This window comes from Vicugna pacos, chromosome 2 (genome assembly GCF_048564905.1).
Source record: "Vicugna pacos chromosome 2, VicPac4, whole genome shotgun sequence".
Classification (NCBI taxonomy): domain Eukaryota; kingdom Metazoa; phylum Chordata; class Mammalia; order Artiodactyla; family Camelidae; genus Vicugna; species Vicugna pacos.
Genome location: NC_132988.1, coordinates 69,699,678 through 69,723,213, shown reverse-complemented (window position 1 = coordinate 69,723,213; position 23,536 = coordinate 69,699,678). Strand labels below are relative to the sequence as shown.

At 37.5% G+C, this 23,536-nt stretch overlaps 1 protein-coding gene across 15 annotated transcripts in view; it reads left to right on the top strand.

Annotated features, from left to right (window-relative positions):
- The window catches only part of ADAMTS3 (ADAM metallopeptidase with thrombospondin type 1 motif 3), a 486,980-nt gene that overhangs the window by 454,888 nt on the left and 8,556 nt on the right, over window positions 1–23,536 (top strand). For all 15 annotated transcript variants that reach the window (XM_072941169.1, XM_072941192.1, XM_072941176.1 and 12 more), the window contains 9 exons: window positions 160–305; window positions 1,649–1,824; window positions 3,002–3,135; window positions 3,917–4,040; window positions 7,399–7,479; window positions 9,338–9,501; window positions 14,970–15,135; window positions 17,604–17,736; window positions 22,962–23,169. In XM_072941169.1, coding sequence (XP_072797270.1) covers window positions 160–305; window positions 1,649–1,824; window positions 3,002–3,135; window positions 3,917–4,040; window positions 7,399–7,479; window positions 9,338–9,501; window positions 14,970–15,135; window positions 17,604–17,736; window positions 22,962–23,169 — 1,332 coding nt within the window. The remainder of the gene's footprint in view (window positions 1–159; window positions 306–1,648; window positions 1,825–3,001; window positions 3,136–3,916; window positions 4,041–7,398; window positions 7,480–9,337; window positions 9,502–14,969; window positions 15,136–17,603; window positions 17,737–22,961; window positions 23,170–23,536) is intronic.

The following is a 23,536-nucleotide window of genomic DNA, read 5'->3' as shown; positions in this document are numbered from 1 at the left end:
CTTGTTGTTGTAAGTGCTTTGGGATCATTTAAAATGCATTTTCACTTGAAAAAGAAAAAAAAAAAGACAAGAAGTGAAGTTCTCCACCTGGGGTCCTTGTGTAACAACTTCGGCTCTAGCACATGCGTGATCCCTAATTGCTTCATGTCCTTTCCTCAGTGGTGCTATAAGGGTCACTGCATGTGGAAGAATGCCAACCAACAAAAACAAGATGGCAACTGGGGATCATGGACCAAATTTGGCTCCTGTTCCCGGACGTGTGGAACTGGTGTTCGCTTCAGAACACGCCAGTGCAATAATCCAATGTGAGTATAACTCCTGTCGTTCGGGTTATTTGGGGCGAGACCAGAAAATGCTTCAATGTTATGTTATTAATATTCTGTTTCGTGAAGTACCTGTAAAATACAGACCATAAAAACTAAGGGTTTAAGTGTCTATTTGGGGTAGATCCCTATTTATCAGTCTAATGAAGAGTAGTCCATAGTTAAGATTAGAGATTTTTGAAGAAATTGTTGTTTGGGAGAATTCCGGAGCGAGCCGGGAAAGGGGATCACTGCGCCCTTAGGCCCTGGGCTCTGAGGCTGTGAGTCCCGCTGTAGGAAGCACAGGCTGTTGGCAGGAGCAGCCCGGCCACAGTGGCTCCCTCACTTCAGAGCTCGGAGTAGAACTTCAGAGGTGGGCGGCAGGAAGATGGAGAAAGAAGGCCAGGGAACTGTTGGGGGCAAAGTTATCCGTTAGTTCACTTGAATAACTTTTTTGAATCCCTGTTGTGCACTCAGCAACCCTTATTTAACTGAAACATCAGACTTAGGACATTCTTCCTTGTCTAGGGTTAACATGTGAGTACCCATTTTCTTTGGCCACAGGATGGCTCTGAGCCTGTCTTTTATAAAGACTGAGTGTTACATTCAAGTCTTCGTAGGGAGGGATGGTGGTAGCATTTGTAGAAGCAACAAAAACAAAAATCATGGAAGTAAGAGCAGCTAAGTCTCACTATGAGCCACACTCTGTTCTAAGTGTTTTAAACATGCTAACCCATTTAAGACTCCCAGTTTTTCTCTAAGGAAGATAGGATTATTGTTTGCATGGTACGTGTTAGGAAAGGGAGGCATGGAGCTGTGATCAGTGTTTTTTTGTGTTGTATCTGCATGTTTTATATGTGATAGAAAATATAATTTTTCTGAGACCATATGCCTCTTCTTGTTTCTTTTTTGTTTTAGATTTGTTTTTTGTTTTGTTTTGCTTTCTGGTTTTGGGGTTTTTGTTGTTGTTGTTATTAGTGGGAGTACCGGGGGTTGAACCCAGGACCTCATGCATGCTAAGCACGTGTTCTACCACTGAGCGATATCCTCCCCCCTGTTTTTTGTTGCATTATATACTTTCGCCACGCAGTTAAAATATATTGTTTGAAAATAATACTGTTTTAAAATATACTGATTCAAGTTGAGTTTGGGGATTCCTTCTGTCACCAGCCCGGCAGGGAGAGGATAGTGCTTTTGGAAAGGGATTGAACTTAGGAAGTATGAGTTCATTCACTCTGTGCTGGCAGCTCAGAAGCTCTGGCTTTGTGCCCTCCAGCCCTGTGTCTGCAAGCTTCAACTTCTGGACCAGAGCCAAAAGGCCTCTTTCAATATTGTCTTTTCTTTAGGCCCATCAATGGTGGTCAGGACTGTCCTGGTGTTAATTTTGAGTACCAGCTTTGTAATACAGAAGAATGCCAAAAGCACTTTGAGGACTTCAGAGCCCAGCAGTGCCAGCAGCGTAACTCCCACTTCGAATACCAGAATACCAAACACCACTGGTTGCCGTATGAACACCCCGACTGTGAGTAGTAGATGCTCGCGCTTTTCCTGCTGTGTGGATGGTGACTTAGAGCTTAAGCTTTGTCAACACCGATCCCTCGGACTCTTGATCCCTACTTGGTAACTTAGAAAACTTGGTGCTTATGGGGGTAAGTCCTCCTGGGTTTCCAAGAATCGGGCTAACACAAACCTTTCTCTGGTGAGGTGAGAATTATGGAATAGTTCCTGGCAAGCAGCACCACCACCGTCACTCCTGAAAAGACGAGTGGAAAGCAACGCCTGTGAGAGATGTTGAGTTTTCCGGTGCAGCTAGAATCCCTCCTCTAGGAGACGCTTCTGGAATATTGTGGTCTTTCCTTTCTGAATAACTAGAGGAGGATACAGTTATTTTACAGCTGAGTCAGGAACAAGAAAAAGACCATTATTGAATAACAACAGGCACTTCATGACCTTTTACTTTTGTACTGTACGCTAGTTATTAAGAAATGCACTTGGAAATCCCCTTGTCATGTTTCACTTCTTTCCCCTGAATTTTCGGTGAAATCTGTTCAGATGGGACCTTCTTGACACATTTCTTAGTTAAGTGAATAAAAATGAGTATTCATGGCATTATTGTGTGATGTAAGACACTGCAGAGTTCAGTTGAAAAACTTTTAAAGGAGAGATGCGTATGTGTTGGAATTCGAAGTTGCAGTGCATTACTCTGACTTATTTTGGTGAAGTGAGTCACATAAATTACATTAGATTTAATTAATGAGATCCTACAAGAGGCAAAAAGTATACTAGGCCATTGGGTCAAGCTAAAGAGAAACCCTTTTCAGTGCTTTAAGTGTTACTAAAATGAAATTATTCTGAATGGACGTTCATTGAACAGCTGTGGTTCAATCTAGGGTAGCTGTACACCCTGGTTGCTTGGGACAGTCTCAGTTTATACCTGTTATCCCTGTGTAGTTATTAATAGAGCCCCTTTTCACTAGCAAAATCACCCTAGGTTAGATGTCAAATTGTAGGGTCACCCTGGTTAAAACAAATATGCCAAAGATGCATACTTTCCCCCTACTGCTTATTTTATCTACTGACACAGTGTTTTGTTTTCAGGAAACCACATTGAAAGTGTATATTTTAAAAGTAATGTAAACTGTACTGTTCAACTGTACCATTTTATATAAGTAGTTGACTTCACCGTCCATCTTATGCAGCCAAGAAAAGATGCCACCTTTACTGTCAATCCAAGGAGACTGGAGATGTTGCTTATATGAAGCAGCTGGTGCACGATGGAACGCGCTGTTCCTACAAAGACCCGTACAGCATATGTGTGCGAGGAGAGTGCGTGGTGAGTTCAAATCGCTCCCCCAAAGCTTCACACGGTGTCATACATTCTACCTTTCCTCTCATTCATCTGTGTATTTTCAAAAAAATGTTAACGCTTTCTTACTAAGATCACAATACAGTGAGAATCTATAGATAATTCAGTAGCTAAATTCGGAAGAAATTGCACTTAATAAAATCAAACTTTAGTCACTGGCAAAATCAAGATGTAAATAGTTTTCCTAATTTCCAGCCAGATGCTTGTAGGGGTGGGGGAGGGTAGTTACTCGGATGCCTCGCGGCCGGGAGTACGGCGTGGGAACTGTGCCTTTGCTCTGACTTCTTTATAGTAGCCATCCGCCAGTATAGTCCTAAGGCCTTTTTTTAAAAAAATTCAGTGCCAGATGTGTTTTATCTTTTGTTTAAAAAGCAGTGAAATCTTCTCTTTCTCCCTCTCTCGCTTCCAGTTAATTCTAAGTTTAAACACTGAAATCCACATCGCAACAAAAGTACAAGTACTTGAACTAAAATTTCCCTGAAAGTAGGGATGATTGACTGTGGATGCTGGGGGAAATATTTCATTAGCCTGTGGGAAATTTGTCCTTTGATACCCAGAGTACCAATCGCTTGGGTTTATAGTGGCTCTTTAAGAGACTGAGTCATTAAAACCCAGAGTTAGAGTGGAAGTTTGGTGCAGGCTGCCTGACTGTGGGCTCGTGATAAAACAGATGGTGTATCATTCTCCCGTGTGCTGACCTTTACTTGGCATATTAAAGTTAGCTGCATTTAAAATGTTCCCTCCACAGAAAGTGGGCTGTGATAAAGAAATCGGTTCTAACAAGGTTGAAGATAAGTGTGGTGTCTGCGGAGGAGATAATTCCCACTGTCGAACCGTAAAGGGGACGTTTACCAGAACACCCAGGAAGCTTGGTAAGATGAGGTCTCTCATGAACTTAATATCCTTCTGTATGATTTGCATTTTTGAGACTTCTCTTAGGAATGCATTTTCTCTCTCTCTCTCTCTATAAAAAATTAGCTGCTGATTTACTTTCATTCAGATTACCTTTTTCGGCCTTACCTAAGCAACTTTGACAGTTCCTACTCCATAGCATCTATGATGAAAAATTACCTCCTAAATTTAAATAATGAACAAATAAAACCAATATCAATTATAGTAGTTACCTAAAATCCATGTTTTGTTTAATTTTGTATTTTTAATAAAATGCATTATGCCTAATTATTAGAATTGTTTATTCTGACTTTTCTGTTGCACATAAATTACTCATCAGAAGTTAAAAAAAATCATGAAACTTTAAATACAACTTTTAAAATATTACATTTATTTTGCTTCTTTTCTTCTTTTATTTTAAAAGTGAACAAGTTTATCCTGTTCATAAGTCTATTAATATAAGGTCCATATTTCACATAATATTTAAAATTTTATATTAAACAAGTCTGAGGCATACACGACCAAAAAATAACCTGTTATACAACTGCTTGTGTGTGTGAATTTCTGTGCTTGTTATACAGTCAGTGGCCTGGACTTAGGCATATGGTGAAGTTTCAACAGATGGAACCAAAGCAACAAATAGCATGCAAAATTATTAGTATTTTCATAATATTCAGCAGAATTTTCATAAAAGATTTAGATACAAACATATATGAATGAATAACTTCTTAAGTTTGTAACAAACATCATTCAGTTATTCATTAAGCATTTATTGGGCAAATGTTTCTGGGAATTCAACATTTAAAGATAAATTTAATGTGATGCTTCCCTTGAGAAGCCTCTTACATCATCCAAGATATAGTCTCTTAAGGAATGATAGAAAAAAGATAAAACAAAACAAAAACAACGAAAGATTTAGTTTACTCAGAGCACACTGTCATGGTGGTAATTTTTCCTTGTAGAAAAAAAAAAGAAAGTATAAAAAAACTAGTCTTTATTCAAACAGAATAACTGTATTAGTTCTTTTTACTCCCATTATACCCCAGCTACCCAACTGAAGCCATTTCCACACATACCAGCTTTGTTCCTTGATGTGTTGAGGAGGGCAGAGCTAGGTGACTGTTCTAATCTGTTTTCCTTAGGCATTCCCTACTCCCGTTACTAATGTCTTGGCTATTCCTGTGTGGTAATTTACTATGCTTTCCATTTTGAAAACTGTTAAAAAGCAAATATTGCCATTTCTGGCTGATTATCTTATTTTAATAAAGCAAACAGAATTAGAATTATACACATATGGTTTTGGTGGAATAATGTGATTTTTCTTCATCTTAATGTGAAATAATTTACCATGCTCTTTATTGCAGTTATGTATTATTCTTTTAGGTGTAAAATAATTTGTTTTGTTTTATTTCCAGAGTAAACTCATATGAAGAAAATGGGTTTTGCCATAATTATCCATTCTATATTATGTGTAACATAAGGTAGTGATTTTTTTTCAGATACCTCAAAAATTATGCTAAACCTGTGAATCAAGGTCAGAAGAAGAGAAGAAAGCTTTAACCAGCCATACGGATTCAAACTGTTCAGAGATAATCTAGCATCCATTTCTTTGCACTAATGTTGTCATCACAGTTATTCAATAGACTAATTAACCTTTTCCAACAGGGAAAAATTTAAGCAAGAGGTGCCATAAAGAATTCAAGTTGCTGGAAAATGAAATCTGCAAGTATTCAACTTCAAATCCCCTATACCATTTCTCGTTCACGCTTGGTCTTACTTTCATTGACTATTAACAGTTTATTGGCATTAGCTAACTATTATAAATGCATTTTGACTTCAACATACAAAATTATGGAACGTATTTTCTATATTACCTGATAAAATCTACATAGCTTATAGTATAGTCAATGAAACAGCAAGACTTTGATAAACACGAACCCTTCACTAATTAAAGACATTCTGTTTAAGGGAAGACAAGAGGCGCCTTCACTTTACCCAAAGGAGCTCGTAATATTTCTCTTGCTGAAACAAGGGAAGCTAAAAATGTACTGGGTAAGTTGTAGCAAACTGCGGAAAGATGGGCATCCATGAATGGCACCAAGCTGTTTCCTGCACCTGGCATCTCAAGCATATTACTTCTAGCTATTGGTACCCAGCAAACGTGGTACATTTCATAGACTGAATGTGACTCAGGCTCAGGTGCTGAAAACCCTGGCCCCAAAATGACCCCATCATTTAGGATAAATATTTAGAAAAGTTAGATAAATCTATCCATAGGTAAAAATTGTCCATATAGAAAAGACAGAAAACCCAGATGTCTTTCTGATTCCATCAGCAATTTTGTATTTATGACTCAATTTTGTCATTACTCATCTGTAATAGATGAATTATATGTTTCATAATGTAATAAAGGTGTGAGTTGCATAATCTTCCTATATTCATGTATTTTTGATGGAAATGAGGGAAAACATCTTGTTTTCTCTATTTGCCCTGACTATTGTTGCTTTATCGTTATGATCTTAAATCTAAATGATCTTAAGGTAATTTTTAGGATACGTGATAATACTAAGAAGGTTTGGCATTATAGGACAATGACTGTAATATCATGGATAACTGACTTTAAAACACAAGACAACTTATTAGGCAAGTTGGTTTTGTGATTTCTCAATTAGAAGGTTGAGCCTAGGGTGTATGTACCACATAACTTGCAGACATTTTTCCAACCAAATATACACCAGATATTTTAAAACATTCCCAATTAAAACTTGTTTAAAGCCTTAAAATTAATTGCTGATCACATGATAAGTGAAAGCAACTCACTGATTTTTCTTTTGTAATTTCTTTAAAATAAGGCAGGCTTTGAAATATGAAGAGATTTCATTAATTAGAATTTTAGCTATCTCTGCTTACCACTTAGGCTTTTAAAATAATATATAAGCAGACAAAATATCTCAAGATATTCACCAACTAAGTGCACCAGAAATTGTACCCATTTGAAAGGATGGTTTAGAAAATTAAAATCACGTAGAAAGACACAGAAAAGTATAGAACTGTTGTTTACATAATTTGTAGGGTCAACACAAAATAAGTAACGGATGGGTTAGAAACAAGATTAACTTCTTTCCCTGTATTTAAGAATAAAAATTTTCCTCTGATCTCATGCCAGATGTCACCAAAGCCACCAAAGCTTTGAGATTAATTTCTGAAACTGCTTCTTCCAGTTTATGGATGCCCTCTTCTGCACGCAGGAGCAGTAAGAATGAAACAGTGCTCAACTAACCACGGTTGTTGCTTTTGTTCTCTCCTTTGCTTCCTCCAATATTTACTACACATGCAAAGGGTACCTTAAGATGTTTGATATACCCCCTGGTGCTAGACATGTGTTAATCCAAGAAGACGAGGCTACCCCTCATATTCTTGGTAAGTGATTCTGCCCACTGGCTCTGCTTAAGTAACATGCACTTAAAATGAGAAATGTCAAAGAAATAATATAGAGAGATAGATACCAAGATATATACATATATATCTATATATATGTATATATACATACATACATATATAGATATAGATACATATGTATATATCTTGGTATCTATTTATACATAGGTGTGCAGGATTCAAAATTATGTATAAATGCATTATTCTGTAGTTTTTGTTGGTCGTTTCTCCCAACTGTTCCTTCTTTAAAACAAGAAATACTCAAAACTGGCATTTTAATTTTTGGTGAAACCTGAGTTGGTTCATTATTGCATGAGGGAAAATATCATTTGGCAAGTTTGAATTTGCTCTGTATTAGGGGATGAGAAAAATAAAGATTTTAATAAAATGCACTAAATTAAGGAATAATATCAGAATCATTTCCCATATTTATGTTGGCAAATTCGTTCTGATATTTTGGTTGCTGTCATGCTGTGTGCCCCTTCCTACCTTTTTTAGTGCATTTTAAGTTCTTTGACTGAGCAGCAAGCACATCTGGATTTGACTAGTCTCATGAAATTTTTCCTGATATCTGTATGTGTCCAGTTTCTGACTGGCACATGCAGATCCATTTTCTGCATGTTTTCTGTTTATTATCTGCAAATTGTTCCTGTTTATAATTTCCAAAAAAAGATTCTTTTCCTCTTTTATAAGAGGATCATGTAGAAATGTCACTGTAAAGAGGTTTATATTCAAAGTGAATGTACAAATGTAAATGCAGCTTTCACATATTTCTTGAGCTATTAAAGCACTAAGATTTCTGAAACTAACTCATCTGTCAAACCTATGCAAATTTATAGTAAATTATCTTTTTTAACATATGTAACTTTAAAAAATTGATTGTTTCATGGTGTTTCATAGACTTTTTCTTTTTAGAATTTAAAGTATATTCACTACCAGATTCCATAATAGCCTCGCTGTCTATCTGTAGTTCTTTATCCAGTAATTGAAATGCCCTATTTTTCATTCTAGAATTCAGATTATTATCTTTGGAAAAATTAGACTAGTTTAAAATCTCAAGAGAAACAAATGCATTTACCTAAAATTACTTATATTTTCTACACGTTGTCAGTAATGGTAATAACTTTTAAAATTTTATTTTCTAATTTATCATTAAATGCTGATACACCTCCAAAATTTAAATGCCTGTTGGTTATTTTTTTATCCATTAGAGAAAACATTTTATTTTATAATACATAGTACATATATAATATATTGCAAGTTCTATCACCAGTAAAGAGCATTTCCTAGTTATATAAGTAGGAATTCTACTGTGGCCTTAGAATTTCACAATCATAAGGAATAATGTTTGTTGGCCTAAACAGTCGTTCAACTATTTTGAGTACCTATAATATTTTGACTTAACTTGAAAGAGATACACAGTAAAAAAAAAAAAAAGACATTATGGTATACACTGTCCTAGTATAAATCATGTGTATTAATAGTTGTTGAAGTAACCATTATTTTAAAAATACTTCCAGCTTTCTGAGGAAATAGGATCAATAAATTAGAAACTGTTAACCCCTTTGGCAGTGTTTTCAAATGGGAATATTTGTTAATTTTTATCTCCTCTTCAACCATCTTGCCACTGTTTTTAACTAGTTAGCAATACTTCCTGAGAATTTTGAATGCCTAATGAAGGGAACAGGAAGGACATGGGAAAATGACTCTCATTTGGATTGCTTTGATGCTAATAAATACGGTCTTTCATTTATAGAAGGATTTAGACTTACTATGGATCTTCAAAGCTGTAATATAAGAAAATAAAATGGATGCCGGTTACTCATTTTTCTTCCTTTAGCAATTAAGAATCAGGCCACAGGCCACTATATTTTAAATGGCAAAGGGGAGGAAGCCAGGTCGAAGACTTTCATAGATCTTGGCGTGGAATGGGATTATAACATTGAAGATGACATTGAAACCCTTCACACCGATGGACCCTTACATGACCCGGTTATTGTTTTGGTATGTGGCATTACAGGCTCGCTGTGTAGTTGGTTTAGCTCATATTTTTCATAATTAATTTCTCTCAAAACATTTTTACCTTGAACACTGAATATTTAGATGCTTGTTTTTTATAATTCCATTCATCCTTTCCTTTTCATTCTTTGGGCAATTTTGTCATATGTTTTATTACATATACATTATAAACCAAATGATTTAGTATTATGATTTTTGATTTTAGTAATCAGTTATCTTTAAAGAAAAGAAAAAATAGGTTTTTATATTTACTCACATGTTTACCATCTCTGATGCTCTTCATTTTTCCCTGTAAATCTGATTTTCTCTTTAGTATCATTACCTTCAATATAAAGAACTTCCTTTAGCGTTTCCTGTGGTTTGGGTGTGTGTGCCAGCAAATTATTCTCTCAGCTGTCAATTCTCTGAAAATACCTTTATTTCATCCTCATTCTTAAAAGATATCTTCCCTAGATATAAAATTTGGGGTGGCTAGTTTGGCTTATTTTTCTTTCAGCACTTTAAGGATTTTTTTCTGTTGTTGTAGGGAGTTCTAGGAATTTGGGAGCTGAGCTAGGAAATAGATATGACCATGAGATGGCAGTTGCACCCACACATATTATCCGGGTGACCTTAGCAGGTTGCCTGCAGGGCCACCATCAGAAAGGAGACAAGGGCGAGGGAACTCCTGGTTGGTAAGGGAGGGACTCGAGAAGGGGTTTTGTATCTGGACGACGTCACTCAGCAGCACAGCGAGGAGACCCTGGGTCTGAGAGTTCCAAAAGGCAGCAGCAGCCACTTGGGGTCCTGAGAGCCACAAAGTCTTCTTTATAATTAGCAGATTTGGGGTGCAGTTTCTTAAGGATGTACAAAGCAAGCAGACCCTAGATGGCTAGAAATCTACTTGTTTGGGTTACATTGAAAACAATTGGATGTGTGAAAATTTGAGTTTGGTGTCTGAGAGCTTTTGAGCTAATGGGTCTCAGCCTGCTGTGAATAAATAAATAGGGGCCAATGTACAGGAGCCATTTTTGACTCATTTATATAACATTTGTCTTCTAGAATCCATTATTCCTGGTAAGAAGCCCTCCTCCTTTAGATTGCTGCTGGGCACATAATGTGTCAGTTTTCTCTGCCTGCTTTTTTACAATTTTCTCCTTATCTTTTGATTTTGTTTTGGTTTGTTTGTTTCATAGTCTGTGACATGCTTGGTTTGCGTTGGTCTTTGTATGTATCCTGCTTGGGGTTCACCAAGCATCTTGGCTCTGTAGTTTGATATTTTTCACCAAATTGAGGTAAATTTTCCATTATGTCTTCAGATTTGTTTTATTTTTTCCCCCATCTCTCCTCTCTTCCTAGGACTCGTTTACATGTATGTTAAACTTGTGGACATTGTTGCACAAACCTCAGACTTTGTTCATCCTTTTATCATCTTTTTCTTTTCTCTGTTCTTCAGACTGGATGATTTCTGTTACGCTGTGTTCAGGTTCGCTGACTGTCATCTATAAGTCTCCAGTCTGTCACTGAGCCCACCAAGTCATGCTTTCATATTGGATGGTGCACTTTTGTCGTCTAGAATTTCCACTTGGTTCTTTTTTGTAATTCCAATTCACTGCTGATATATCCATGTATTTTCACTCATTATGTCCAACTTTCCCTCTGAGCCCTGGGTCTTCATGTTGTCTGTGTCTATGGGCTGCTTTTTTTTCCCTCTTGTTTATGGTTCACATTTTCCTTCCTCTTACACTGTTGTTATTGCACACTGAACATTATGGATGATAAGTTATAGGGTATTTGGTTTATGCCTTCCTTAAAAGCATTAGGTTTTATTCTGGCTGGCAGTTAAGTTATTGTCAGCTCCTCATGTCCCTTTGAGGCATAGTTTATTCTTTCTTAGGACTGGTTTCTTTCGGTTTTGTCCTTTTTCTTAATGCATGGCCTTTCTGGTGCCTCAAGTGAATCCCTGACGTGTGAGGGAGGCCGTAAGAAGACTTAGTCCCTCGGCCCTGCCTGTCTTCATGTATCTCCGTCCTGCTCCCAGCCCTGCAGTGGCCACTCATTGGTAGATGGTGTGGTGTCTTGGCCTGGGCTTGCACAGACCAGCCCTCAGTCTAAGACCCATGCAGCTTTCTGGGCCACCCTCTGAAGCCCCCTTCTGTTTTCAGTGCCCTGCCCTGGAAGTTCCAAATCCTGCCCTCCTCCACCTCAGCTCAGTGGGGCTAATGTCTTGGTTTGGGCTCCTGCTCCCTGAGCCAGGGTCCAGACCTCACCCTGTCAGGAAGCCAAGACCTGGCATGTTTGTCTTCTCTGAGGGACCATTGTCCTTTGCCATGTTATCCATTGTAAGAAAAAGAAAATTCCTTCAAACATTCTATCCAGTTTTATTATTTTTAATATCAGAAAGGCACTTCTATTACTTCCTCATGGATGAAAGCAGAAGATATCAACTTGATTTGAAAAATATTGTTAGATTCAGTATATCTATATCATTGGATTGTCTATACAAATATTATATTAATATAAAATCAAATCATCCCACTCAATTCCAAGTCTTTTTTTCCCTTTGAAAATTGCTTGTCTCTGGTAAAGTGTCTGTTCAAATCTTTTGCCTATTGTTAAAGTTGGTTGCTTTTTCTTTTGAGTTTTCAGAGTTCTTTATATACACTCGGTATAAGTCCTCTGTGAAGTGTGATCTTCAAGTATTTTCTTCTAGGCTGTAGTTTCTTTTCCTTCTCCTAGTGGTGTCTTTCACAGAAAAAATATTTTAACTTTATTGAGGTCTCACTTATCAATTTTTTCCTTTCACGGATCAAGATTTTGGTATTATATAAGACTTTTTTTTGCCTAATCCAGGGTCAAAATATTTTCTTCTTTTATTTTTTTGGTAAGTTTCATAGTTTTACAGTTTATGTTCACCATTTTAAGTTTAAGAACCACTTTAAGTTAATTTTTATATATATTTGTATGCATTAAGTTCTTAGTGTTGCCTGTGGTTGTTTATATGATATATTGCTGCATAACAGATTACCTCAAACTTGGTGGCTGAATGCAAGCAACATTATAATCTCATCAGTCCTCTAAGTCAGGTGTCTGGGAGTAGCTGGAATGGCCAGTTCTGGCTCAGGGCATCTCATGGGGTTGCTCTCTGCTGTGGTGCAGTCCCCTCAGGGCTCCACTGAGGAAAAACTGCTCATTTCCTAGCTCAGTCTCATGGCAGCTGAAAGGCCTTAGAAGATGGCTCCCAGGTGTCTCCAGGTGGTGGCTGGCAGGCCTCTGTTCCCCACTACAGTGGCCTTGCCATAGGCTGATTCAGTGTCCTTATTGGCACATGAAAGCTGGCCTCCCAGAGTGAGTGATTCAAGGGACTGAGAAAGTGAGTGAGTACAACAGAAGGCAGTCCTTTTTAACTTCATCTTAGTGTGACATCCCTCCACGCCTGCTGCTGTTTGCTGGAAGCAAGCCACTGAGTCCAGCACACACTGCAGGGGAGAAGAATCGCTCTCCACTTAGCGAACAGGGAAGTGTCAAAGGATTTGTAGACACATTTTTAAAGCCACCACAATGTCCAGTACCACTTCTTGAAAAAACTGTCCTTTCTCCTTTAAATTGCCTCTTCATCTATGTCAAAAATTAATTGTCCAAATTTATGTGGGCTTATTTCTGGACTCTCATTCTGTTCCATAGGTTAGACAATTTTACAGGAAAACGTACATTAACCAGACTCTTATAAAGGTTACTTTAAGTTTGAGTGACTGGCGCTCAGGAGCTCTGTATTTCTGGTACGTCATTGCACTGCACGCTCTTCGGCGGCACGGGTGTCTGCCCTCAGCCCTGCTGCTTAACTGCCGGGACAGGACGCCTCAAGGCTGTGCCAGTGATAGTAGTGTGCCCCAGAGCCCCGTGGGCTGGAGATAGAAGGCAATGTGGAGCCAGGACAGGGGTTGTGGACAAGCAGTGCTCAGTTGCCATGACTTTTCTTTTCCTCTCTGAAAGACTGGAACCCCAGGCTTGGAGGCCCGGAGCACGGCGGTGAGGCCATCTGGGGCTGAAAGCTTAGACATCTGGCCACATATAAGGGCCAGCGTAGGGGTTGGTGCTTGATTTTTAATGCTGTTTTAAAAACAAGGACTCAGGGAAAAAAAGAGATAGCAGAATGCAAATAACTAGATCCTTCACCTTAGCAGGTTTAGTATCACACAAAGCTGTTTCTGAAAGTTTAGTTTAAAATACTAATGAATTGCATGTGTTTCTCCCTTTGTGTAATTGATCTAGTCCTATAAAAGCTACATGAAAGTCAGTAAAAACTAGTTTTTAAAAAAGAGTGCTTTTCCCTAAAAAATTAAAAATTAAAAAAAGAAATGAGGATATATTTGCAAAGTTTATGATAAAAAGGATTAATATCCCTGTTTTATGGATTATTTTAGGAAAAAAAGATATGTATGCAATAAAAAAAAGAGGACTGACATGCACATGCAGTGCAAAGTGGATAAAATACAAGTGACCAATAAACTTAGGAAAATTAAACTTCACTATTTATCAAATAACTAGCAGTTAAAACAACAATCTTTTGCCCATTCAGTTAACAAAGATGAAAATGATATAATTTGTAGTGCAGAGTGGGAGCATTTTCATATACTTATTATGAAAGTAATAATTGTTCTACCTATTCTGAAGGGCCATTCACTGGTCTGTTGTAATAACTATGAAGAAGTGGTTTTACTCTTTAGCACACTAAGGAAAATTGGAAACTATCACAAAGGTGGGAATAAATTTTAATCAAAATGTAAGTGTTTATTTGTATGATTAAATGATGCACACTGTCTAGGATTAAACACTGCTGACATTTAAAAATATGTTTTCAAAGAATATTCACTCTCTTGGGAAATGACACACAGTGTGTATGACCCATTAAGTGAAATAAGCAAGGCCACAAAAACATGTATGTACACACAGACACACAGACACACACAAATAGATAATAAGCAAATATCTTGAGAATATATCCCAAAACAATAAAAGTGACTTAGTTTTCTCTGGTTGAGTAGAATTATGGTTGATTTTTATTTTCTTTATACTTTTCCATTTTGTATTTTCTGGATGAAACATTATCTTTGTTATCATAACAAAACAGTTTATTTTAAAGAGTAATTTTTAAATACACTAAGGAGATATAGAACTTGAGGAAATCTGTGGTGAATCTTACTGTAATGTAAGGATATTATTTTCATAGTACAAATTTTTTCTTACTCCTCAGTATATGTATTTTTTTGTTTTACGGTCAAAATATTTTATATATTTGTACTGTTTTCTTAAACAGGGCATACTTGTATTATAGAAAGAAAAATAGACTATGTTTAGAAACTACTTGAACGTCTTCCAGTTTTAATAAGATACATACTCTGAAATATTTGTAATTTTTCGTTCAAACGTAACCCTCTCTCCAGTGACTTACATGTCTGTTCCATGTGTGTCAGATCATACCTCAGGAGAACGAGACCCGCTCTAGCCTGACATATAAGTACATCATCCACGAGGACTCCGCACCTACCATCAACAGCAACAACGTCATCCAGGAGGAGTTAGATACTTTTGAGTGGGCGTTGAAGAGCTGGTCTCAGTGTTCCAAACCCTGTGGTGGAGGTAACAGTTGAACACATTTGTGGTGTTAAAATGTAATTCATATAAAAGCCAGTCTTCTTCCGTCTACCTTAAAGATTGTCTCTAATTGAGGCTACAGTCTGAGAAACACCGAGCATAACCAAAACATAAAGACAAAGCATTTTTACTGAACTCAGCATCTACAAGGGATATGAATCCATTCATAACAAAGGTAGACCTTCTTAAAACCCCCCTGCCCTTTCCCCTGGGGTTCTTTTGTCTCGTATTCCTGGAGTGATACCCTTAAGCACTTTACTCTTCTCAGACTCTCCCAAATTCAGTATCTTTTGGTTCTGGCCTTTCTTCTCCAATTTCGCTTTCCATGCCTATGCATTTCTTCTCTGATAGTGTTAATAATAAAAAAGCTCTCAGTTGCACTATGTACCAGATACAGCTTTAAACATTTTATATATTAATGCATGAATACTCACAATGGCTCTATGAGGTCAGTACTATTATCTCTACCATACTGACAGGGAACTTAAAGCACAGGGAAGGTGAATAATTTGTCCCAGCCATAAGATACAACAGCAGGCAGGTCATCTGGCTTCTAAGTCCATGCACTGACTGCATTCTGCTGCCTCTCTGCTCTCTCTGGAGTATATCCATTAGTTTTCCTCAGAGTTTCTCAGTTTCTCCCATCATCCATTTCTCTAGTTCAGAACAACAAATGCTCCAGAATGGAGCTGGCCCAGAGAGGATTCTCTCACAATGATGATACTGAATAATTGACTACAAAAATTATTCATAGTAAGGAATGTCCAGGTAAATATTTCATGATTTTAAATTCAAAGATGTATTTCAAAAAAAATTTTTTCCTGGACGGGGCATCAAATATTTTCAGTTAATTTAAAATGACACTTTATTCATCATAAAATCCTTATTTAATTTGGATCCTCCCTTCTGCTGCATCGTCAATCCATGTGATCACAAGACTTATCAGATACACCTTTTCATACCTACCAGGTCTATTCCTCCCTCACCAGGCTCCCTTCACGACTTTGGCAGGGAAGATTACTGCAAAAGTCTCTTAACTAATCAATTAATTTTGATTTTCTTCTCTTATTTCCAGGATAGTCTTTCTTGAATGGATGGATGGATGGATGGATGAATGAATGAATGAATAGAATTATATTGTTTCCCTGATTCAGATCCTTCAATCTCCTAATGTGTTACCCTAAAGATACAACATAATTTATGTCATATTCTTGCCCAAAGTAAAAACCTGAATCTAATCATTAGAAGACAATTAAATAAACCCATATTGTGGGATAGTTTACAGAACAACTGGCTTACATATCTCAAAAATATTAAAAGACAGAAACTCAGACACTGTTCCTGATTAATTCCATGACAACTAAGTGCAGCTCATGGTCTGTGATTGGAAAAACATTCTTATAAAGAACATTTTAGGGATAATTGATAAATTTTGAATATGGTCTATATATTAGATAATGGTATTAAATTTGTGTTAAATATTCTGAATTTAAGATTATATCGTGGTTATCTAAGAGAATGTGCTTGTTATGAGCTATATGCTGAGGTATTTAGAAGTGAAGAATCAGAATGCCAGCAACTTACTCTCAAATAGTTCAGGGACATCTTATATAATGTGTATATATTATGTATATTATATATTATAATTAATATATATCAAATATGGTGACATGGTAACACAAGGTTAATCTAGATGCAAGGCATACACATATTCATTGTGCTTTCCTTACAATGTTTTGTAGGTTAGAAATTTTTCAAAATTAAAAAAGTACATTTTTTTTCTTTTTTTTTTTTAAACATCCAAGTCAGTGCTTGGGAAGACCTTCAATAACTCCCTATGACCTTCTGTATGAAATCCAAACAGTTGTCTGGCACTCAAGGCTTTTAAGATGGGATCCTTTCCCATTTCCTACCCTCTTCAGCCATTCAAAGAGCCCTGCAGTTTCTGTATGTCATTTCCTTTGCTTGGAGTATTGTTCTGCTTCATTCTCTTTGCCAAGTTCTACTTGAACTTGAAGGTTCTGCTCAGGGAAGTGCTGATCTTGTAAGCATTCTCTGGCCCTTCTCCAGCGAAGTTAGAGAGCGTCCCCTCTGTGCTCCTTTGGCGCCCTCTACAGTAAACTATTCACATAGCTCTCTCGAAGCCCACGTCTCTGGATGTTGTCACCGCAGTTTTCATGTCTGTCTCTCACACTAGACTGTGCTTATCAGGGCCTAGTTCATTCACAAGTACGCAGTTGATTTTTAATACTTCATAATATTTATTAGATGTAGATTAATAGGTAAGGATTTTTGTTTATTTATTTTGCTTCTGGAACTTCAGCACCTAGAACAGTGCCTGCCTGATTGTATGATTCAGTAAATATTTGATGAATGAATGAATGAGTGAATGATCAAATATGTAACAGAATGAATCAGTGATTAAATCAAAAGAAATGTATTTCCCTTCCCAGGTTTCCAGTACACTAAATACGGATGCCGGAGGAAAAGTGATAATAAAATGGTTCATCGCAGCTTCTGTGAGGCCAACAAAAAGCCGAAACCTATTAGAAGAATGTGCAATATTCAAGAGTGCACACACCCACTGTAAGTGTTTATTTTAACTATCATATCCTAAGGACAAAACAAAAAGGATTTAAATGACTTTAGCTCTTTTTAGTTTTAATTTAATTTTTAGTCAAAACTTAAACATGTACCAGGTTTTACAATGCTCAGATCATTTCATGGGAATTATATAAAGCTGTAGTCCTCTGTTTTTTTATCCACATTTCTGCTTTTCAAAAACAACTACTTTTAGTTCTTTTTTATTGAAATACAGTATTTACAATATTGTGTTAGTTTCAGGTGTACAGCAAAGTGATTCAGTTACATATATATTTTTTCAGATTATTTTCTATTATAGGTTATTACAAGATATTAAATAGTTCCCTGTGCTATACAGTAAATCCTTTTCACTTATCTATTCTGTATGTAGTTTGTATCTGTTAATCCCAAACTCTTAATTTATTTCTCGTCCCCTCTTTTTTCTTGGTAACCGTAAGTTTGTTTTCTATGTCTGTGAGTCTGTTTGTTAATATATAGATTCATTTGTATTATTTTTATATTCCACATATAAGTGATATCATATAATATTTGTCTTTCTCTATCTGACTTCCTTCACTTAGTATGATAATCTCTAGGTCCATACATGTTGCTACAAATGGCAATTTTTTTATGACTGTGTATAAACATATATATACACCACATCTTAAGCTATTTGTCTGTTGATGAACATTTAGATTGTTTCCATGTCTTCAGTATTGTAAATGGTGCTACTATGAATATTAAGGGCATGTATCTTTTCCAATCAGAGTTTTCATCTTTACTGAATATATGCCCAAGTGTGGGATTGCTAGATCATATGATAACTCTATTTTTAGTTTTTTAAGGAACCTCCATACTGTTTTCCATAGTGGCTGCACTAATTTACATTTCCACAAACAGCGTCGGAGGGTTCCCTTTTCTCCACACCTTCTCTAGCATTTATTATTTGTAGATGTTTTGATGATGGCCATTGTGACCAGTGTGAGGTGATACCTCATTGTAGTTTTAATTTGCATTTCTCTAATAATTAGCAATGTTGAGCATCTTATCATGTGTTTGTTGGTCATCTGTATGTCTTCTTTGGAGAGATGTCTATTTAGGTCTTCTGCCCATTTTCTGATTGGGTTGTTTGTTTTTTGATACAGAGTTGTATGAGCTGTTTGTATATTTTGGACATTAACTCCTTGTCAGTTGCCTTGTTGGCACATATTTTCTCCCATTCTGTAGGCTGTCTTTTTGCTTTGTTGATGGTTTCCTTGTTATTCTTCTTCTTTTGATAGTAACTACAGGCTTCCATCACTCTAAGTAAACTATTTTTGCTTCTACTTCTTGAATTTTTGTGGGGAGAAATGAGGTGAAGCTTTAGATTTTATGTATATTGAATTTCCACCATGCAGAGTGAGGATTTAACATTCTTTATAGCTTTCTCCCAATACTTCCAATATTGATATAACCTCATTTGCTGATATTGCTATTTGGAGTTTGTATTATTTTAACAACATGTGTCTCTTTTAACAGTTGAGTCCCTTATCATGCTCTAATTCAGTTTCTTTTCTTTGAATATTTGTTTCTTCTAGAGTAACTGAATGTCTTGATTTTTTAAGTCTTATTGTCTACTACTTTTCACTCATTCATCCCCATGCCCACTTCCATGAGTATCAGTCTCCTCTAAATTCTAAGCACTCGAGTATCCTGTGTCTTCTTAGAGACATCTCACAGCCAGTTCTCTGTGGCTCAGGTCTTGCCTGAACTCCTGCACATCCTCACCCTGGGGTTTCTTTTTACCGTCCTCCCAGGGATTCCCTACTGCCCATCTCTTGTGTTGGAACTCCTGTTTTCTGCATTCCTTTTGTAGGCTTTTACTGTATTCATTCATTCTGGCAGGTTGCATGTTTCAGTAACTTCATGAGAAAAGTATATATAAAGTAAAATTTTTGTATAAGAATAAAATTCCTGTACACCTAAGAAAAGTACATAAGAGGTTAAAGTTAAGGGTATGTAAGAAATCTTTCTTCTAGTCTCACTTTTGATCATTTGAACACACACATATGGATACAACTCCAAACTATAATATATTTCCCCAGAATTTTTAGACTGTTGCTCTGTTATTTTCTAGACTCTAGTGTTGCTGTTGAAAAATCATTTGTCATTCTAATTTTCAATTTTCTATGTGACCTAACTTTTTTTGTCTTTCAAAGTTTGTGAGATCATTTTGTTCCTAGTATCCTGAAATTTCATAGTGACAAAATTGCCTTTGTATTTATTTTTTCTCGTCTATTGTGCTGTATACTTGTAGATTTTTTAAAACACAAAATCGATAGCTTTCACCTCTGGGAGATTTTCTTATGCCTTTTCCTTGACAAAGTTCCCCTGTGGTTTTCTTTCTTTTCAGTATTCTTTCTTTCTGGGAAATTTGAAGCTAGGCTTCCTAGACAGATCCAGTTTTCTTTTCTCTCCTAGGATTTGTTGTTCCTCTTGCTGAATTTTTCCATTTTTGCTCTTATGTCATTAATATCCAAGAGAGCTTTAACACCCAAGTGCTATTTTGTTCATCAAATGTTCCTTTTTCATGACATTTGATTCTTATTTCACGGATATGATATATTCTTATATCTTTCTAGGCTCTTAGAGATTATTTCCTTTTTTTGTGTATTATTTCTTCTGTTTCTTTTTTCCCCTCTTTCATCATTTGTATTAGAGACTTCTGTGCCTCGTGATCACTGATTGTCCACATGCATGTAAGAATGCAGCATTAAACTGCTGTATGATACCTAGGAAAGTTAAGAGAGTAGACCCAGAGAGTTCTCATCACAAGGAGAATTCTTCTTTTCTTTTCTTTTTATTGTGTCTATATGAGATGATGGATGTTAACTAAACTGTCGTGGTAATCATTTCACAATATATGTAAATCAAGCCATCATGCTGTGCACTTTCAGTGTATACAGTGATGTATATCAGTTATTTCTCAATAAGACTGCGAGTAGGGGAAGAATGCAGCATTAAAAGGCTGATTGGAAGCTTCCTTATGCCCCATACTTGTTTGCTGGTTGGCTCCACTGTGGGGTGAACCTACTGGGCTATGTCATTGAAAGACCCTCAATTATTTGTACATTTAGGGATTTTCTAATGACATGATCAGATTCCATAGAACAGAATCGATCTCCTACCTGGGGTGCAAGCCTGTCTAGTAGCTGTGGTAGAAGCTGTGTGTGTAGAGGCATCTGGGGTCACCTCGCCACTCCACGTGTGGGCTTTTACACAACCCCTTGTTTTCTCTGTGGGCTTCTTCTCTCTTGACTGTGTCTGTTGTCCGTCAGTTAAAAGACTGCTTCACTTTCTACAGAGGATAACTCTCCTGTCTTCTTCTAGGTCAGAGGAGGGGTAGTGACCCAACAGGGCTAAGGAGATCGGGGAGAACAGGGAACAGGAGACCTAACTCCTTGCAAATAGAATTCCCACCAGTGCCTCTGCTTTCAGCTTTGCTGTCATCCCCATTTTCTTTCTTTCTTTCTTTCTTTCTTTCTTTTTTTTGATTTAAAGTATTTTATTTTCTTTCTCCATGTAGGAAGACTATAAAGTTAGAAAATTTTACCAAAGTTTAATAATATAATAATCCTTGATTCTTTAAAACAGCCACCAGCTTTTTAGCTCTGGATACGCGGTTACACAACCCTGTGGGACTGATTCAACCAGAACTATCATTCTTTCTCAGGAAAGCACAGAGACAATCTTTTTCAAGAGGCCTTACATTCCAACTCCACAGACTGAAAAAATCCTGTTACAAGACAGAAGCCAGCTAAGGGCAAGAAGATCAGGCTGCGATCAGCCTACTCACTGCCTGGGGCACACAGGGCTCCCATCCCCATTTTCACAGCCACACTTCCACCTCTGGCCACTAACACCCGTACATTTCTAAGGTCCTGCAGTCACATCCCTTTGATTCTCTGCTTATACTGCCGACTTCACTTTATCCTTCTTAGGTCTGCTGAGTTAGTCGCCATATATCCAACTGCTCTCTAGGTTCCAAAATGGTCTTTTGACGGCTTCTTCTTCAGTTTTTTTTTTTTTTTTTGCCTTTTTTGGTGTATACCATTTTGTTTAGTTTTTATTTGTCATTCTGGGAATTTCAGGAGAGAATAAAGATAGTCAAAATTATCTATGACAGTGAAGAATATACTTCTCATGTAATGCCTGTCTTCAAATGAGTCACTATCGAGAGCTTCAAAATTGAGTAAAATTTCTTAGTTGCCACAATCCATTCGCTGCCAGTTTGACAAGCTAAGGCGGTGTTAAACTCTGAATAGCAAAGACTGCCAAGGTTTTCGCCTGTTTATATTTTTCTGCTCCATATATACAGAAAGAAAAAAATTGCAGAGGGAAAGTAACTTTGGAAAAGACAAACAATTTGCCTCCATTAAATGTTGACAGACTGATCACGGTGACAGCCCTTTGGGACATCCATAGTGAGAGCTGTCTGTGATGTTGTAGCCACAGCTAATCTGGAGACTGCTAGGGGGACTGACATTGACACTGGGATTTGGAACTGTCCCTTGGGAATTTTTTTTTTTAGTATCTCTTTGGAAATATTTCTATCAGGTGCATTCATAGTAGCAGTTTCTGCTCAGGCCTGGATGCACACGACCTTTATACCTTTTAGTCAGGCCCAGTAAGGGCCAATATGAATAACTGAATTTTCCAAACAGGGTGGATATGCCAGGTAGCCTTCAAAGCAACAACTCTAGAGGGGGAACGGTAATTGCAGTCAGAATGTTAAAACACGAGTAAACTCGTGAGGTCATGAAAAAGCAGCAGCAGCCGCCAAATCAGCCTGTGGTAGCAGGCGTCAGATGGATCCCTTTTTCTTAATTTCCTTTCGGATATTTAACACCACGATGTAATACAGCTGAGAATGAGTTGGTGCTATTTTTGAAAACCATCATCATGGCCTGAATCTAACGGGACAACCTTAAGATGAGTTTCAGAAATCCTCTGTAGATGATCCTTTAGGGAAGAAAAGAAGGTTTCAGAGTCACTGGGAAGCAGAAAAATATTAAGGCATGAAAAATAAAGGTGTCAGAAAATTCGAAGACTTTTTGCTTGATGCATCCATCTTTCTGAAACCGCCCCAGGAACTGCAGTTCGCCCCCCTGGGAGGCACGTCACTCAGAGCAGAAAAGGCTAGGCTTGGGGGCAGGATGTTCACTCTTAACCACCCCCTCCACCCTCAGCTGGGCCGCGGAGGCGTGGGAGCACTGCACCAAAACCTGCGGCAGTTCCGGCTACCAGCTCCGGACCGTGCGCTGCCTCCAGCCGCTCCACGACGGCACCAACCGCTCTGTGCACAGCAAGTACTGTGTCGGGGACCGTCCCGAGAGCCGCCGGCCGTGTAACAGAGTGCCCTGCCCGGCCCAGTGGAAAACAGGGCCCTGGAACGAGGTGGGTGTGTGGATTCTGTGTGCATGCGCGCACGTGTGAGCTTGTGAAGCTTTAATCTGGTTTTAGTATCAGGTAGGCTTTGTGTGAATTGAGAAACTGTGGCAATTTGGAATCATTAAGCCCCTGCAGGTTAGGAACAATTAATATTTGAAGACAGTGTTTGCATGTAAGATTAGTTGTTGGGGGAAAGCCAGGTTTGGGTATTTTGTTGACTCAGAGGCATCTAAATGGGGACTGATCTGTCTCCTGTCTTTGTTAATTGCACCACTTCTCCCGGATACATTCCAAATCCCTGACCCTGGATGCAGGGCTCGGTCCCATTTAGCCATGCAAAGGAACTCTTCTGTTTTTCTTTTTATAGAGGTAT